This window comes from Strix aluco, chromosome Z, assembly GCF_031877795.1.
Source record: "Strix aluco isolate bStrAlu1 chromosome Z, bStrAlu1.hap1, whole genome shotgun sequence".
In the NCBI taxonomy this organism is placed as follows: Eukaryota; Metazoa; Chordata; class Aves; order Strigiformes; family Strigidae; genus Strix; species Strix aluco.
This window is the reverse complement of record NC_133971.1, coordinates 86,370,259-86,389,161: the sequence shown is the minus strand read 5'-3', so window position 1 is coordinate 86,389,161 and position 18,903 is coordinate 86,370,259. Positions and strand designations below refer to the sequence as shown.

The 18,903-nt window shown below is 46.4% G+C and overlaps 1 protein-coding gene across 1 annotated transcript in view; it reads left to right on the top strand.

Moving 5' to 3' along the window:
• The window catches only part of DNAI1 (dynein axonemal intermediate chain 1), a 152,661-nt gene that overhangs the window by 106,621 nt on the left and 27,137 nt on the right, over positions 1–18,903 (top strand). Inside the window, exon 24 of the mRNA XM_074813687.1 lies at positions 14,964–15,149. Coding sequence (XP_074669788.1) covers positions 14,964–15,149 — 186 coding nt within the window. The remainder of the gene's footprint in view (positions 1–14,963; positions 15,150–18,903) is intronic.

The window sequence follows — 18,903 nt, the reverse complement described above, 5'->3', positions numbered from 1 at the left end:
AGGGTCAGCCAATAGAAGTTTGTTCCAGTTAAACAAAATCAACATTTTCCCACTGTGTGGGCTATCTCTAAGAGTAATTATTTGGTAATGAAGTACTTAGACCAGTCCTAATATTGAGATAATGGCAGTTATATTTTTGCCCATAGCCATCCATTGTAGTAGCTCAGATGGTTAATTCAGGCCTGGCAAGTAGCCAGGGCATGTTGCTATCCATCAACACTGGTTTTCTACTGTAAGACCACATTGCTCTGTCACTATGGGCTGTGTGTTTTGCTGGTATAAATTGGAAAGTCTGTGCAGTTTGGCCAAATTACTCTAGCAAAAAGATGGCCTTTATATATCTCTATCATTGAATTGATGCCTTGGCAACATTATTGCAGTTTAACCTTTATGTTATAGCAAAAAATTCATTTCACTGATACACTGGCTCAGGCTGTGAATTTGTCTCTCCCAAGCTAAGCAATAGAAATGTCTTCACTGGGGCACCTGATCTCCCTGGAAAGCTTGGGTGCCACAGCCTACAGAAAGCAGTGTTGATGCTTTTCCCTTGCAAGCAGGGTCAGGATTGGGCCCTTTGTTTACGGATCTGTCTGTCCCCATTCTCCCATATACCAAGTTAAGGACCTGCATGAATGAAATGAATGTATTCAGTGTTACACATCCCCTGACTTGACTTCCATAAGTGAAGTGTGCACCCTCAAACCTGGCAAGGGTCCTGCTAACATTCACAGCTTCAATTGAATGCTGGTGTGAGCAGGGCAGAGAACAGTGGGTACTCTAGCTGTGTCCTGGTGCCTAACTGTGGGGAAGAGGATGGAGATGTCTGCAGGCAGTGATACACCCTGGGCAGTGTGAGCAGATGGAGGACAAACTCTGGGTGTACTGGGATTTCTTACTCATATAGTCAAGTTTCTGCAGTGATACCTCATCTCTAGGGAGGCTTTGTGCTGTTCACTTGGGCCAGGTTCTTTGTCAGAACTTTACCTGCTGCAGAGAATCTCCTATGGACTTGGGAAGAGTTTGTGCAATGGGGTCTTTCCATCCCACCCCTGCTACTGGTGTGGTGACTCTAGTTGTGTTGTTGCAGAGTCACATTAGCTGCAGCATCCATGGGCCTGGTGTTTGTATGAGGCTGTGGATAAAATAGGAGGCTGTCTGACTTGACAGCACTGCACCCACAGCATCTCACCTGGGCTATGCTACCTTGGATCTAATTCAGTAATCTTAACTAGGTCCTAATCTAGTAGGATCTAATTCTGCTTTATGCCTTTAATCCCAAACTCTGAGAAGAGTGGCCATCAGCCAGGACCAGCCCAGATTTGGGCTGCCTAGCAGGAAAGGTCCAGGCAAGAGTTGCCTTCCCATTGCAATAGGCTGGCCAGGACAGATACTGATAGAAATCCTGGGCCTTTGTGTTAGCCACTAACCATGCTGGTTGCAGCAGGGTGTGTCTGAGAAATGGTTTAGTTTCTCTTTTGAACAGAACCTTCTAGATCTGCAGTGGAAGTGGAATAAATAGTGGTTTACAGCCTTTTTGTTCCTGGACATATTCCACTTTGTAGCAGAGCGCAATTCTCAGGAATAACTTGGTGCTTTGCAAAGGGCAGTCTCCATTAATGCTGGGAAAAAATCTACATTAACAGGATATTAACAGGATATTCTGTGATTCGATGATACAGAAAACTACATGATGTGCAGCCAGAAAATAAAACATTAAAGGCCTCCTGTTCATAAATAGCCTCTAGCTTTTCATCCACACGTAATTATACCTTCAAAAATTGAAGGTTGCCTGGAGGTCATTTCAAAACCAGGCTCTAATTGCAATCTTAAAGGGATACCTGGCATATTTTGAAAAACACATTTCCTTATGTGAACTGATGCTATGTGTCCAGCGTGTGTATCAGCCCCCTAACTCCTAAGACTGACTTTGAAATTGAGGCATTTTAGAATCCAAAAATCTCTCAATCCACGTGAATCCAGGAGGTGGAGATTTAAGAGAAGCTGTAAATATCAGGGACTTTATGATAAAATGTGTGTGTTGGCAGCTGGGCATCTGCTTCAGGGAGCACCACCTCTTCATAAATAACATCAGTGTATGCATTCTGCTGCTGGTGCAGTGGACACTAACTGCTACTATTGCTCTTTATCATGTTCTGGGTAATTTCCTTAGTCTCCTGCTCTGCCTGATGGCCATTTTATATCAGAATGAGCATAAATGATTTGCAATGAAAATTGAGATAAAATAAAATGATCACTGAGACATGCACATCCGTGCCAACACTGCCTGGAAAAAAACCTCCCAATTCTATAACTAGATGCCTAAATAAGTGGCCTGATTTTAAAAGGACTGGACAGCCAGCTGCCTTTATGGAAGCTAGTCTTTGCTGGATGTGCTCAGTGTGGTTGCTATAGAGCATTCAGCTTTGGTTTCAATCAGTGCGCTATGTCCACTGCAGTTTTGCTCTGTGATTGCATTTCAGATGACACTTACATTCCTTGAAGACTCCACAGTGGTTCCTAAAGCAGACAGGTGGAGAGATCTGTTATTTCTAAACATGAGTCCTGCAGCTCAGTTGGCTGGCAACAGCTCTGTGGTTCCTCCAGGCCATCTCCTGCTGGCACCTGGGTGCAAATACTGATGTGATTAGCACTGAAATAAAATGAGGTTAGAGAACACCTAGTTTAGTTTAGGTTGTAAATAGTAAAAGCCTGACATGAAGAAAAAAGCTAGCTGGGAGACCTGCTTTGGAAATAAAAAGAAATGTGGAGGTGTATTTGGAAATCTGGACCCTTACACTTAGGGTGCAGGAAAGCTGGGGATGTTGGTCAGCTTATTGTAAGGACAGAGGGCTGTGAAATGGGGAGGGGTGGAATTCAATCCCTGTGGCATTCAGCAGGATTTGCCTTTAGGAGTTTTCTTTAAGCCCATTTCAAACTTACACTTAAGGCAGAAAAAAAAAAAAAAAAAGAAACATATTAAAGTGGGAATCATACTTGAAATTTCCTTCTTGGGCTTCATTTACTTAATTTCCTTAAATAAGGAAATGGTGTTGGCAGGTTGTGCTGTACAGGAACAATGCTGCAAACCTCTGCTTCTGGCTCACTCTGGCCATGTGGATGTCTTGTGCTGAATTCATGATGAATTGTTACCCCTGTTAAACAAAACAGATACCTGTGTCACAAGTGTCCCCAGATGGCTGGATCTCAGACTGCGGGCCACAGCTGCCCCATGCTATGGCTGTAATGACATGGTCAAGCTGGACTTTTTCAACCTGGAGAAGGAACTCAGCAGCAGCCTCTTAGTGCCTACAAGGAGGTCAACAAAAAATTAGTGCCAAGCTCTTCACAGCAGTGCATGAAGAGACGATGAGACACAACAGCTGAAATGAGTTGAAACGAGAGGCTTGGACTGGATATAAGGAAAAACTTTCACTGTAAGATGATCAAGTAATGGGACAGCTTGCCCAGAGAGGTGGTGCCATCTCTGTCCATGGAGGTTTTTCAAGACCAGATTGGGTAGAGCCCTGAGCAACGGCACCTGACCTCAGAGCTGACCCTGCTTTGGGCAGGAGGTTGGAGTAGAGACTTCTGGGGGCCTCTTCCAACCTCAATTACTTTCTAACCCTGTGATGCTATGAAATATCCTTGTGTGGGAAGAAGGATCCCAGGGGTTTTACAACAACAGGCTTGGGAGCATGCACTAAGTACAAGTCCATTTGCTCTCATGTTTTTGTGGTCTGTGTCCTTCATGACTAATGCAGCAAGAGCAAGGTGATGTTTTAGTCATCTTTAGCAAATATTGATAGCCTCAAGACAAATGCCATCCAAGTGTGCTCTCTGAGGAGAAAGCCACTCAAATATATGCTCCAGGGCTTTTCCCCATTACGGCAGCTGTTGACCTTTCAGGATGTGAAATACTTGAAATGACCCAAACCTTCAGGAAATTAGCTAATGGATTGTGCTGGTCAGGAAGTGAGTGTGACCTTTCCTGCTTATATAAACATATTTTACTGAACAACTCTTTTGTATGAGAAGTCTTGAAGACCAGGTTCCTGTTGTATCTCACTTAGAGGGTAAGATGCTAAATAAATGCCTGTTGTCTTAATACTCATCCTTTCACAGCTAGGAGAGAAACACTTGTTTTACATTGGCCTGTTGCTGCCCATTTAACACTGACTGGCAGCAAAAGTCAATCTCTGTCTTTAAAAGCATGAATGATTTTGCAGATAAGAGGCCTGTTAAACCTTTCAGGTTTGCAAATATTTCACTGGGTATTTTGGACCTAATCCTGCCTCTCCTTGTAGGGCATGAATCAGGGGTGCCAGCAGACCTCTCAGCATCAGTCTATGCTTTTGCCCAGGGCAGTAAGGACTGTGAACACCTCATGGCTACAGGTGTTCCTGTTGCATCCGAGTCTTTCCTTATACCCTTCTGCAGTAGCCCATGAGGTTTGTCCATGCCTTATGGGGCTGCTGCTAGCTCTGCAGGGAGGGGACGAGGCGTCCCCTGGCTCTCTGCACCGTGGCCGGGTGATGTGGAAACAATAAATGAGTGCAGGTTCCTTTGCTGTCATCCCGAAGGACCTCTGGGTATGCTGAAGTGGGCAGGAGCTTTCTTAAAATTGTTTTGAAATTGCATTCACAGCTTAAGTAGTTGTTTTCTGGTAAAACTGTTCATTTTCTTCTGCCACAAAATCTGAAAGTTTCTTTCTTATTCCCTGCTGAATCTTTAAGATTGATATGGACTGCTGGTCAGATTTATGTCTGCTGTAAAACAAGGTCTGGTGGCATGTCAAAGCTCAATGAAGTAGATGGGCAGAGTCCCTGGAATTAGTGCTGCCTCCACTTTGTGCCAGTTGGGCTGTCCCCCCTTTGCCTCCCCCAGCCACCTGCCTCTCTGCGCACTGGCATTTCCCTCCCTTAGCAGATGTTTTAGGGAATAAGCCAGCCTGGAAGATTTGGTTTGCCCTGCAGGGTCTATCCTGCTGCAGCTCCCATCCCATCAAAGGGTGCTCTGGTGGGCTCCAAGCCTCAAGATGTGCATCACGCACCTCAGGACACTACTGGTCACTCACATCCCTTAGCTACTGAGTTGCAGGTAAGGTGACTTTGTCAGCACAGTAGTTAGTTTCAGTGCAAAGTCAAACTGGTAAATTCAAATCCCTTTTGTCAGTGGCTTTGCAGGAATTGTTTCTTAAACATATGGTTGCAGGCCAGCTTTCATTATTAGAGCTATTGCTCTTTCAGGTTATGAAATACAGCATTTTGATGAAACCCACCTGCTGAGATTAACTAGTTCATTCAACCACACAGAACGAAGTTTGCCTTTTTCTGCTTGCATGGATGTATATGAGTGAAAAAAATTACTTGGGCAGCATCTCCAGAGATTTTGTTGATTCACCTGTTAGACTTTGCATAAAAACCTACCAGGGGCAAAGACCATCAGGAGTATCTGTAAGAGTTTAAAAAGCTGCTTCTAAGGTGTCTCTCTGCTCCTTGTTATTGGCCACTGCTAAGAATGGCCCCTCACTTAGGTTTCAATGTGCAAATGAGAACAATTGGCATTAGGGCCACTGAGACCCTCCAACTCTCAGCCCCATCCTGCTGTACAGAGACAGCAGCTCCTGAACCTTGATGTTTACTGCTTGGCATTTTATAATGAACTGAAATCGGTGCTGGTTTGTTTGAAATCGCACCTCGATGACTGTGTTCAGTTTTGGGCCCCTCACTACAAAAAGGACATTGAATTACTCGAGCGTGTCCAGAGAAGGGCAACGAAGCTGGTGCAGGGTCTGGAGCACAGGTCGTACGAGGAGCGGCTGAGGGAACTGGGGTTGTTTAGTCTGGAAAAGAGGAGGCTGAGGGGAGACCTCATCACCCTCTACAGCTACCTGAAAGGAGGGTGCAGAGAGCTGGGGATGAGTCTCTTTAACCAAGTAACAAGTGATAGGACAAGAGGGAATGGCCTCAAGTTGCACCAGGGAAGGTTTAGACTGGATATTAGGAAACATTTCTTTACAGAACGGGTAGTTAGGCGTTGGAATGGATTGCCCAGGGAGGTGGATGAGTCCCCATCCCTGGAGGTGTTTAAGAGTCGGGTCGACTTAGCGCTGAGGGATATGGTGGAGTTGGGAACTGTCAATGTGAGGTTAATGGTTGGACTAGATGATCTTCAAGGTCTTTTCCAACCTAGATGATTCTGTGATTCTGTGAAATGCCAGTCTCCAAACTGTGACAGTTTGATACCTGCTTTATGAACAGCTTTGCTGGCCTACCACAGGGTTGCAGGTGGCAGAGAGCAGTGACTGCTGCTCCTGTCAGACTCGGTGCTGCCCTTGCTTGTGCAACTACCTGCCTTCACCCATGCCCCAGCCTCCAGCGCTGACTCTCAACCATTGGGCATAGCCAGGACCCTGCCAGTGTCTGAAGGGATGGAGCTTGGACCTAGTCTATGAGGACATAGTTTCAGCCTGACATCAGGGGCTGGGCTGTGGGTCACTGTAGAGAGAGAGCAGGGGGACTAGCACAGCTGGGATGCATTCACATAGCACAACCTTGGGAGATTTGCCCGGGGCACATAAGGGACTGTTTGAAACAGTCTCCCTGTTCTTAACCAGGTATTTGAGATGGGATGGCAGAGTAGGGAAGTGTCAGAGGACTGGAGGAAAGACTCTGCCCAGTATTTAGGAGCATGACAATGCAGGAGAGATAGGCAACCTAAATATGTTATCCAGAAAGGTCCTGGGACAAATCGTTGAATGGACTATTTGTAAGCACTGGTAGATCAAGGAACAGCCAGTCTAGTAAGGCTTTAATAAGGCCATATCACATAAAACTGATCTAATACAGTTCTTGAGAGTAACAGGCCTGGTAGATCAGAGGAAGGAGATGTAATACATGCTTATAGGTTGACTTCAGGAACACTGTTGGCACAATCCCATGAGTGAACTACAAGGCAGGTGAGAAGGTGGATGTGGCACAATGGAAGTCATCCTCAGCAGAGTGTGCAGTGCAGCTAGGGATGCTTTGAGGACTGGGTCTGGTGCTGAAACCCAGCAGTAATTGTTGGGGAATTAAGCGGATAGGACTTAGAAGTAGCAGAGCTGAAATTGTAAATGAGCTCGACAACCTCAGCAGCAATTTGCAATCAGTGAGATGAAATTCAATAAAGACACAAACCAAATGTGCAATATGAAATGAGCACTAATTGGGGAAGCAGCAGGACTGTGAGGAAGGCTGGGGCCAGGGGCTGCCTGCGCTGCCATGCTTTTGCTAACTCTGTGCTGCTGAGTCAAACCCTGGGAGATGCAAGGGAAAGTCACCCCAGGAGCACAACCAGGGCTCAGGTTGGACTTCGGATGCTGGTCTCTAAGGAAGGGTCATCTCTGCTGTCTCAGAAGGGATTGCAATGTAGCGCAGAGGTACTGGCTGCTATCGTCAGCCTAGCTATTGCATGAGTTCAGTACAGATTAGTTTCTCTGTTTGACTTTCACCTTTCAGAAGTGATTTGGAAAGTAAATTTAGTACAAAAGTGAAGAGCAGAAGGAGGCTTTGTGATTCATTCCAAAGCATGCTATTAAAGAGGCAAAAAAAGAGAGTCACTGGCAGTATAAGAGAATCATATTAGACCAAGCTGTAGTGCAACCAGCACAGGGGTATGATATATCAACTATTTAGCACCAGATAACAGCATTCAGAAGCGTGCAGGACCAAGACATGAAAGACATTATCCTAATCACTGAAACCCTCAGAGCAGAGCCAGGCTGGTAGAAGTGGTAACTGACAAGGAAGTTAGCTCAGATAAACAAGGACTTCCTTGTAAAACAATGTGACAGGGTTTCCAGAAGAGGTCAAATGGTCCTCAGCCTGCCTGAATGAATAGCAGCTCTTCTCCATGCCGAGGCTTTGATTTCTTACTGACTCGTGGGAGTTGAGCCAAATCAGCTGAGGCTGATGCTGTTTTCCTACCATGTCAAATTGGGAGCGACCCAGTTCTTACTGAATGAGGAAAAGCTGAGAGATGCAGCCCTACAGTGAAGCAACTCCTACAATTAAGCCAGATGACACAGACATTCTCCTCCCCACCGTGTCACGCACCCTGGAGCAGGAGGCTGGGATGCTGCAGGGCAGAACGATGTGCTTAGCCCTCTCTCGTACCCACCCCAGGACATACAGCCAGCTCCTGACTGGCAAAGCTGACCCTGCTCATCCCAAAAAGCAGCTTTCACAGGTGCTTGCTCCTCCTCCTGTGCTCAAAAGTACTTCTGAACATACCTGTAACAGAGCTGCAGCCCATCCTGTTGCTAGTAGCACGACAGTGCTGTGAAAGCCTGTGAATTTTAGGGTCTGTCTGGTGCTGCTATAGGGGCAGCTGAGGACCAGCATTCCTGTGTCATCACTATAGAAACAGGGAGGCAGTGAATGTTTTCTGAGTTGGGTCTTCTCTCACCCTGCCAAGCCTCTGATGGCCCCGGGTGTCAGAGGGACCAAGGACTGTCTTACAACCCTTATTTGTAACTTGAAAATGTCCTCCTAGAGAAAATTAACTATTGGAGGCTGTTCTGGCTGCAGTGGGAGTATAGAAATCATTTACAGTAAGGCCTCCACTGCATGGCAGCTTGGCTTTGATGCAAGCTGGGCCTGCCCTGCCTGCCCAGTGCCTTTAGGATGCTCCAGCAGCTGTCTTGGTGCTAGACAGGGCTGGGATTGGCTTGCCCACTTGTTAAATATATTACATGAGAGTTTGAAACAAATCATCTGTGGAGTTTGCAAATGGAGGAGGTATCATGATTCAGTCAAGAAAATGAGGTAAATCCATCACAAGCACAGTGAAAACCAAGCAGTGAAAGAGATGTCAACTGGTAAAGGGCAGCATGATATTAAATTATCCCTCACCTTTTGCTCTTGCACTGATTTATTCTTTGTTGCCAAGTTACCAGGTACATCTGCCTTGTTCTTACATACATATATATTTCCCTTCAGCCTTGGTTCTGGTTGCCGTCAGGTTGTTTTTGAACATGCTAGCATTGCCCAGACCACTGCTGGGGAATGAGGGCTTGCAAGCCTGGAAGAAAAGGAAAGCAAAGGCTGCAGCCACTACAGACCCGGTGTGTGGTCGAGGCATGCAATAAAGGCAGGGTAGATCAAAGTAGTTCTTCAGTTCCCTTCTTCATGGGTCACAAAAGTCAAGTAGTTTGTTCTGCTGACAGAGAAGTTGGTTGCTTTCAAGTGGCGCTGTTCAGAGGGTTCAGCTCTCTCCCAGATCCCCTGTCATTTCTCTCCCTGGGCTTGTGAGGCTGCTGTGCTGCAGGGCAGGGGGTGGCAGTGGAGTGGAAGGACAGAGGGGTCCAAATCACCTCAGAGCTGCTGAGCAGGTGAGCCTAGGCTGACTTTCAGACTGTAAGTGCGGTTTGCAGAGCGGGTGGGGAGAAATGAGACGTTCAAAACTCTGAATGTGTTTTGATACTGGAGCTATGGTAATAGCTTTGGACATGCACTGTGCCATGCTTACAGAGCAGCCGTGCAGAGCCTCAGTGGAGAACTGCTGGATTTTGAGAGGTGGAATACATTTGTGTGATTCATAGATGGAGGAGCTGTTGGTCTGGGGGCAACTGAGCTGGATTTCTTCTCTGGCTGTTTAAGAGTCAGGCATCAAAGCAGCTCATTTATGTCAAATATTTTCTGCAACAGTAACACAGCAGAGTTAGATCCATTATTGCCTGTACATCAAGCGTGGAGGCTCTGTGGTTACCCTGATGGTAATTTAAAAATGTTCTTATTGAATAAAAAGCATCAGACAGTGACTGCAGGATTCACCTGATCCCATCTCAGAGATAACTGGGCATCTGCTTAAATTCAATGCTTCTTTTCAGGGGCTACTGACTTACCAGAGTTACTTCCATCAAGGAGAAGTTTGCTTTGAGTATCTGCCTGACCTATCTACCATCAGACTGTCCAGCACTTTGGTATTGTGAGTCAAGGTTTCTTTAGATAGTTGTTGATGCCAGCTCATAAATCCCCATGCTTCAAGGAACTACTTAGCTCAATAGCTTGGGCATCATTTGGAGGTTGGTATGTGCCCTTCTGCACTTCCTTGGGGTGGGCACGCAGTTTTACAGGGACCATAAATAAAACAGCTGTTGGAGTCATTGATTACTGCCCCATGCTTTCTTATCCCTGGGGATCTGCAGCTTAGCTGCAGGAAGCAAAGGTGAGTTCTTGCACTTTCCTATTTCAGACGTTTTCAGATTTCTTTTATCTCATTCTCTGTGCCTCTCCCCAGGTTTCTTGTTCTTAGAGTCTGATTTATGTCCCTCTGAGGAAGTGGCCACATACTGTTCCTAAGGACTCTGTAACAAAAGAACTGAAATGCCCTTTCCCATTATCTGAATGCTTATTAGCAGAAAGAATGAAGGTGTCTGCTGTGGTCTGCAAGCAGCAGGGCTGCAGACCCTGCAGGTCCCTGATTTCCTTCTAAGAATCTGCAGAAGGTATCTGATAAAAGCAAGTTTATTGTCAGGAGGCTCCAGCTCCCTCTCTGGGGACATGCGCCACAATGGAAACACTTTTTGAGGCTGAAAATCAGAGGTTTGAAACCTCCACTCTGTAGTTTCTAAACTGCTCCTGGTTGAGTGTGAGTGTGGTGGCCCCAGGTCTCAGCATCTCCAGGGAGGGAAGTGCTGGGACCAGTCTAGGCAACATGAGAAGTGCAGAGGTAACAGGGAAGAGGGGCTATTCACAGGGAGACCCTCACTGGTTTGTAAGCTCTGACAAGGACACTGCTTTGACTTGCTTTTTGTTCCTACACAGCTCTCGGCAACATTAAAACTCAAGCTGGTGTCCCAGCATAGGGCACCACACTGCTGTGTTGCTATATGCTGTCTTCCCATCAAAGTTACACTTTCTGCTTTAGGGACCCTGGGCAAGTTACTGTGTTTCCCATGGATTCATTGAACTGCGAAGTGTCACATTCTGACAAGCATTGCTGCCTTGCTGTGTTGCTGGAGATAAAATTCTGGGTGATGCTATGGTACTGAGTGAGGCAGTGGGGTCCAGATGGGTGGAAGCAGGCGTGCCCTGTGAGCTGTAAGGGCCCAGGACAACATGGCATATTGTGTATCAACAAATATGCTTGTCTGCCACTTGTGGAAAGTTATTAAAATGTCAATTTGCACCAGCTGCCTGACGGTGTCTGGGTAGCAGCTCTCATCCAGGTACTGTTGGATGAGTGAGTGCCTGCCCTGAGAAGAAGGGTGCCCTATGGAGGCACCTGCTCTCCATGGAGAGGGTTTCCATGTGTCTCTGGCTCTGGTCATTCTGGCTCCCCATGAACCTGATACTCAAGTCACACGTGGGGTTGGGTGGCATTTGTGTGGGTCGTGGTTGCACTTCTCTGGGTCGTATACTTGGAGAGGGGTCATCTTGCAAGACCTGAGAGGCTGCCTTTGTGTGTAAGCAGTGATCTATAGTCTGGGGGGAAAGGGGCCACCGGGGCAGTGGGACCGAGAGCAGCTGTGTGCTGTTGGTGAGTCTCTGGGGTGGGAGATCCAACTGGATCCCACTCCATAATCCTTAATCCCAAAACCTGAGCCAGCAGGGCAGCTCGTGGGACTAGGAACCTCAAGAGAGAGGTTTACAGTTTCTCATTCTTTGAGCAGAAAACCCTGCCCCAAGCCCCAGGCAGATCTGCAGATGCTGCTGGTCACGTGCAGCTCCGCTGCCTTACAGCACTTTTAAGCTGCCTCAAGTGTTGTGGGAAGCCCTGTGCTCCTTTCAGGTTACTTCCAAACACCAATAACAGTGTTGGTCTGACCCCATTTCCCTCTCTCCTGAGAGTGCCTGTAAGCCTCTAAATCAAAGCCTCTGAAGTCCTTCCTAATGCCTGTGGCCCACCCCTCCATCTGGAGCATCTGACAGCTGATATGAGGCTGATGTTTCCAGCTGAAGAACTGAAATAGTTTGTTCTTTTCCATGATTCCCTTGGCAAAGGGAAACAAGCCCATTTGTTTAGAAGCTCATAAAAGAGGAGCTTTATAGTAGGAACATTCATAAACTTGTTTGCTTTTGACCTTCTCCACATTGCTGATGATTTCACGTTCTTGTCCCAGGCATTGTGCTTGTCTGGGCTGTCACTGACATTTTTGAAAAACAGCCTCACCCAGAGTAATTTGCATTGCTCCGCACTGAGCCTTCAGACATGCCATCTTACTGCAGTGCTGGGTAGGGTGTGCAAGTGTGATACATACATGGAACAGCAGTGCAGACCTGGCTGCCAAAAAGAAACCTGGCCACTAATTCCATGTTGCTTTTTTTTCTAGATTAATTGATGCTACTCAAGCAGTGGGCATTTCCCAGGCTCTCAGGTTACTAAGCATTGAGCTTGCACCATTGCGGGGAGTGGGGAGGTGGATGAATCATGCCCTTAAATTAATAAAAATGTATTCTGTGAGGCAAGAAATTAAATCTTCGGTGAGTGTGGGTCATGGGGAACTGATATGCTTGAAAGAGAGCTTGTTCCTTTTCAGAGATAGTAAGACAGCAGGCATAAAGTACAAGCCAGGACAGTCACCTTTATTTATGTCTAGAGGCAGGAAATTGGGATTACCTTGGCTGGACTGTGGGACCTCAAGTGTCAGGTCTAGATTCAGAATTTAATGCTGGCATCTGATATTTTGAGCAGATAAGAATGAAATCTTTTTTTCTACCTATGCTTCTGCTGACTGGTGTTGTGGTTTAAACCCGGCCAGCAGCCAAACACCACGCAGCCACTTGCTCACCCTCCACCACCCCCAGGGAATGGGGGAAAGAGTTGGAGGGGTAAAGTAAGGAGACTCGGAGGTTGAGATAAAAACAATGTAATAATTGAGATAAAATAAAATTAAAATAATAATGATGAAAACAATAGTAATAATAGAAAATACAAATGGGTGATGCACAATGTGATTGCTCACCACCCACTGACTGATGCCCACCCTGTCCCTGGCTTGTGATCCCAGAGAGGAGAGAATCCTGAAACCACCATCCTGAAAACCCTAGCGGAGCTTCCCAACCAACCCTTGTCTATACGTTGAACATGACGTTAGATGATGTGGAATATTCCACTGGCCAATTTGGGTCTGTTGTTTTGGCTGTGCTGTCCCCCAGCTGCTTCTGTACCTACACACTAGCAGGCCATGAGATGTTGAAAAGTCCTTGATTTCTTAGCAACAACTAAAAGCATCAGTACATTATCAACATTCTTTTCATATCAAATCCCATACTGAATCCAAAACACAGCACTGTTCTAGCTACTAAGAAGGAAAGAAAAAAAAAATAAATTAGCTCTAGCCCAGCCAAAACTAGGACACTTGGTAAGGACTCTTGAAACTGCAGATTCTCATCTGTGCCTGATGTTTTGAATTCCCTTCTTGAATTATACTGTCATGGATTTATTCAAAATATGTCTGAGAACCCTGTTCACTTTTCAAGCTATTCCCGGTCTGGAAAAGTCTTATTTTACTTCAGTCTGGAGGGAGTCTTCCTCATCTTGTTTTCTGCATCTGTAAAACCTTTGCATGGTGCTCCTGCCCAGACCAAGGACATCACAAATTGCTAGATGTTGACTCCTACAAAGACACAACAGCTCATGAGACTGCCTGGGATGTGTTCTTGCACATTGCCCGGCTCTTTGCTGTACACAGGTTCAGATAAAATTCACCAACTCACTGGTGAGCGATGGGACGGTACATATACTGATTTGATACAAAATCTTCCATTCTCTTTGGAATAAGCTTTTATAGGGTAACTCTGTCTGATTTCAGATAATTCCTAGATTCAAATTGTAAGCATGGCACAATGTTGAAATAATACGTCTCATCTGTCTCCTAAGTGCTGGTAAACAAGACACAGCTGGCAGGAGATGTACAAGTAGTTCAGTCCTAATTTCCCCCATATTCCCACCATACTTGTTAGCATAAAATATTCCCTTCCTTAGTTTTTCTGAAGACAGAAAAGGGAAAAGAAACATAAGGCTGAAAGTCTCCACAGTGGATTCAAGGTCCAGCATGCTGGAGACTGGTCTCTTCGGCACTGGGGAAGAGGGATGTCATGTTCTATTAGCCTTTGCAGGCTGTAACAATGATGGGAGCTAATTGCAATTATTGGGAGATAATGTTAGGTTAACACATTCTCTCAAGTAACTACCACTGTTCCCTCCGGAGTCACGATGAAACAAGCATTATCGTGCAGTTGGTGATGCAGCACACCTATGGCACTGATGTATCAGTGCCTTTCCCATTTGGCCAGTCTTTACCTGGCACTTCTCCCTGCTGTGGGAGAACGTGTGCAGGCATAGCATCTGAAGAAGGTGGACTTGGGTGAGCTGCCTCCGTTGTGCATTTGCCTGTGCTTCCCTGGCTTTACCCCGGGGTACGCCCTTAATCATACTGTCCATGTTCCCATCACTTCCCTATTAATTACTGGTTTGAGTCTTTAATGTTATTATTAAGCTGGAAATGTTGGAAAGCTCTGCAATAAGGGGTAATAAGTATTTCTGACAGCATTCCCCACTTTGTGCATCAATCTGTGTTAGACTCTGATTTAACACCTGGTTGTCTCATTACTTGCAGCACTGAGAAGGGAGATTAAGACCTGTGGAGTTAGCAATGCTGGCTCTTAGCCGTCTCCAGCCTGGATCATCTGGAGCCTTGCCAAGGGTCTTGGAGAGAGCTTGCACCCACAGCAGGGAACTAGTCCTCACTCCATGAGTCCCTTCAGGAGGGGGACAGTCCCTCAAAAGCAGTAGGCAGCTTCTGCACACTGGTTACTTAAAAGAGGACAAAGGCCCTGACAGCAGATGGTAATTGTGTGCTGAAGCTGCCTTTCCATGGGACCATTTTCTCTCTGATTTCTCCAGCCATCATTCTGCTGCTGCGTGATGTTCTTGCCTGATTAATCCCTTTTGTGTTCTTTGCCTTTTTTCCCCAGGCCCATGTGTTTGATCTGAGCATTAATAAGTATGAAGCTCTCTGCACCCAGCTAGTGGTGGCCAAGAAGAAAAATAAAATAACCCATATCCAGTTTAACCCTGTCTACCCTGTTGTCATCATTGGAGATGAACGAGGCCACGTTACCTCCTTGAAGCTCTCTCCAAATCTGCGCAGGATGCCCAAGGTAAGGAGGACCTGCATTCCCCTAATGGAGGTACCAAACACAGCAGATCCCTTTGTACCTTATCACTGTGCCTTCTCCTTCTGTGCGAAGATGTTGGCAAAGCTGCTCTTACTAACAAGGTGCTTAAGATTATCTCAAGCCTTTTGGGTAGGATGTCTGGGATGTTGGATCGCTGCCCTCTGTTCCTGTATGAGGAAGAAGGCTTAGTTCACTCTTGGGCAGAAGCGGGTACTGGTGGGAAGGGAATTTGCTGTCTGTGGGTACTTTCTCACCATGGTCCAGACAAGCCCAGAAGCTCTACGGAGGTTCATTTGTTTCCCAAAGTTCACATCTTTTCTGAGCTTTGGGTTTTATTTGCAAAACTCCTTGAAACCAAGTAAAGAAGGTCTCAACTCCTTCCTGAGCGCTCCCACAGAGCCCATTCTGTCTGTCTTTGAGCTTCTGAATTATCAGAACCTGTCCCTGGCCACTGTGTCATCTCTCCTGTAAATGAGCAAGCACTGTCTTTAATTTGTGAGGAGACTTGGGATCCTTGCTCAAGTGACAGCAAGGAGATGCATGTGCCTCTGAGTTGGTGAAGCCCCTTTTCCCACCCAGCCATGAGGGCCAGTCATGAAGGATGATGAACTCTCTCTCCCACATTGATCCTTTACTAGACTTTCTTTCTGGGCTTCATTCAGCTATGAGCTGAATGGCTGTAAATGCAGTGTCCTTTCTGAGCCTGTGTAATTCTCATATCCAGTTGTCTCTAAATAGTGGAGCTTTTTCAGTTTCAAGCTTTTTAGAACTGATCCAAGAAAGCAATCTCTCAAGATGATCATCTTTTATTTATATACCCCTCTACAAACCCACTGTATTAGGCAGGGTCATTGGCCAGGAACTAATCACCCTGGTGTCACTCCAGAGTCTTCTGAATGATTTTTAAAAAGTTTCTTCAGCTCGACACCACTGGCAATGCAAATCTTCCCTGTGCTGACAGGGCATAGAAAACACAGTAATGTGGCAGTCTACTTGGGGCTGGGCTCAGGGGGTGTGGAGGAGAATGTCTTACATGCTTTTCGCTTTTCTATTTCCATTGAAACCACAGCCCGAGACCATGCAAGCTCTCAGGGCTGTCATCAGCTTAGCTCAAGACAAATTTCCTGGTTGCTTTATGAGTCCTTCCTGGCGTGGGCAAGCACTGTGTCTGCCATGGACCCTAGCTGCACAAGGGTTCAGTGGTGGTGATGGGTCACACACACATAAAAAATGGATTCTCTCCTCCACACCCAAGCTGTGGGCTGAGCAGCACCCAGCAATACTGTGCTGTGGGTCAGAATGAATTCGAATGTCTCCTTCCACTCCTGGCGTCCAGCAGCAACCCTCCGTGCAGGAATGAATGTCGTCATCTCCCTTTGTCAACTTTCTTCAGAGGCAAATTGCATGTTGTTGACAAAGCAGTTTAAACTGTGAGTTCAGGAGTGGCTCAATCACTTATTGCTGACCTTAAACCAATAGGTACCATATCCCAGGCAACAAATAAATGGGATGGAAATGGACTCTGCTGCTCTGATGTTATTAAGCTATCTGTCTTCTGCTTGCTTGGTTAGGTTTGAAGGGACACTAAACACTGATTGTTTCTTGCACATGCAGAGAAGAATGGATGTTAAGGCATGGCTGGTGATGTGTGCAGGTCCCCTGGCTACAGCAAACTCTTCTCTGAAAGAGATGAGAATTTAAAACAGATGACATGCAGTGTAGTGGTAAGGTGGCAGATATGGCCCAGCCAGCTCAGCAGCCTTTCAGTGCCACAAGTGGACAAGTGAGCTCATCTTTCGTGGCTGATGTGGCATCTGCTGCACCAAATATCTGTGTCCAGGACCCTATGGTGAGAAGGTTTATCTGCTGCGAGAGGGTGCTTTAACAGAGGGAAGTCAAGCCCTGGCATAATGGGAAATGCCATCCACTGCATCCTCCTGTCCACTTTCTTCCTGTGCCAGCACCAGTCCTCATGTCCTTAGTTAGCAGCAAACCTCCAGCCGTGTTCAGCAAAGTATCATCTCACTGTGGGGAGTCAAATGTACTTCCAGGGTATTGATCCTGGCTCATCTGAAGATCAAGATGGCATGCTCTTTAAACCTTTACCCTGTGCAGCCAGCTTTCCTCTGTAAAATGACTTCACTTCTCCCTCTTTTCTGGAAGTTCCCAAAGCCAAGTTAACCGTCACAGAATATCCATATGCAGAGGAGTCCTGACATCCCATCCATTTCCTGGCAAATACAGAAACCTGTCTGTGCCTGATTTGGTACCTAGGTACCCCAGTCTGTTCTCTCCAGCACTTGATCCCTGCAGACCCCAGTGGGGAAACCTGTCCAACACCCAGAAAGACAAGCCATGGCCAGTGCATCTGGAGGTTGGGGCCTTCACACCAACTCCAGCATCTGTGAGCAAAGCTGCCTGGTCTTGTTTCCATCAACTGCTTTGGAGATGGGAAGGTGCCTTTTGCTGAGGTGTGGCAGAACTCAGGGTACCAATGGGACAGAGCATTCAGGGCCTCATCCAGGTCCCACTGCCATTCTGTTTCACACCAGCATCACAGGAGTTTGCCTGTGAAACTTCTTCACCATCTTCCCACACAGCTGGGACAGCTGCTTTTGACAGGTATGACTAGCAGACTTATCACCCTTTTTTGAGAGAGCTCTTAATAGCCACATGTCATTCTAAACCCTGTTCTTCCCCTAAAAATAGGCGCTGTGCTGTCTGCTCCATATTTTGCAGTTTCCTTGGCTGTCACTGGGCTTCCAACATAGGGCTTACCAAGAGATACTGAGCTAACTTCATCCCGGTGGGATTTCAGCCATTCTGAATTTATTCTGGTTTGCCTGTTAGTTAAAGCCAGTACGGTAGATAAGCAGAAATAGGGAGTGTAAGGACTCCTGGGTTCTTGTCTGACCTTGGTTCATTCCTCTCTTCATGTCCTTGAGTGAGGAGGGGAGCTCTTTAAATAATTCGCAGGGTTGATCTGCAGCTTAATTAATTCATGTTTGTAAACCACTTTGGGATATTTAAGAAGTATTATTTAATACTCCAAGTTTTGCTGTCAGTGATGTTAGCACAGCCTCATTTATGAACACTTGGCAGAACAAATATGCCAAGGCAGAAACTTTTTGAAAGCACTCAGGTGGCATTTTCAGAAGCGACTTTCACCAAGACACACAGTAAAAGCTTCAAAAAATGCCTAAAACTCCCTGTGAGTTTTGGTTTCCTAAATCATTTAGTGGCAGATGGGAAAAGGTGTATTTGTTGTTGAGAGGAAGCTGAGGACAGGGGCTCTGCCACCTATCAGACACTTGTGTCAAGGGCACATCTGTGTGTGCAGAGGGTACAGAGGTCCCTGTGCTTGTGCCAAGCACAGTGGGTGTCCCTGTGTCTTTGCCCTGGTGATTTGGGTCCTGGAGCCCTCCCTAGCCCCACAAGCAGAACTCTCTGGAGTGGGACAGACATCCCCTTGACCTGAGACAATGAGCTGTATTTATTTCCATGAGGTATGATCCTGGTAGAGGTTTTGTGTGCCTTTTGCTGTTGTCTCTAGATTATGTGAGTCTTCTGGGAGTCCTCTGGGAACATACTACTCAACTGCCAAGCACCAGCTCCAAGAGCCTGGAGACATGGAGGGTGGGGGGTCAAAGACAGCTGAACCCAAACCTTGTGGGAAGACCAACAGAGGCAGAGAGCAGAGCTTGCTGAAGGTGGGTTTGCAATAAAACTGCCACCT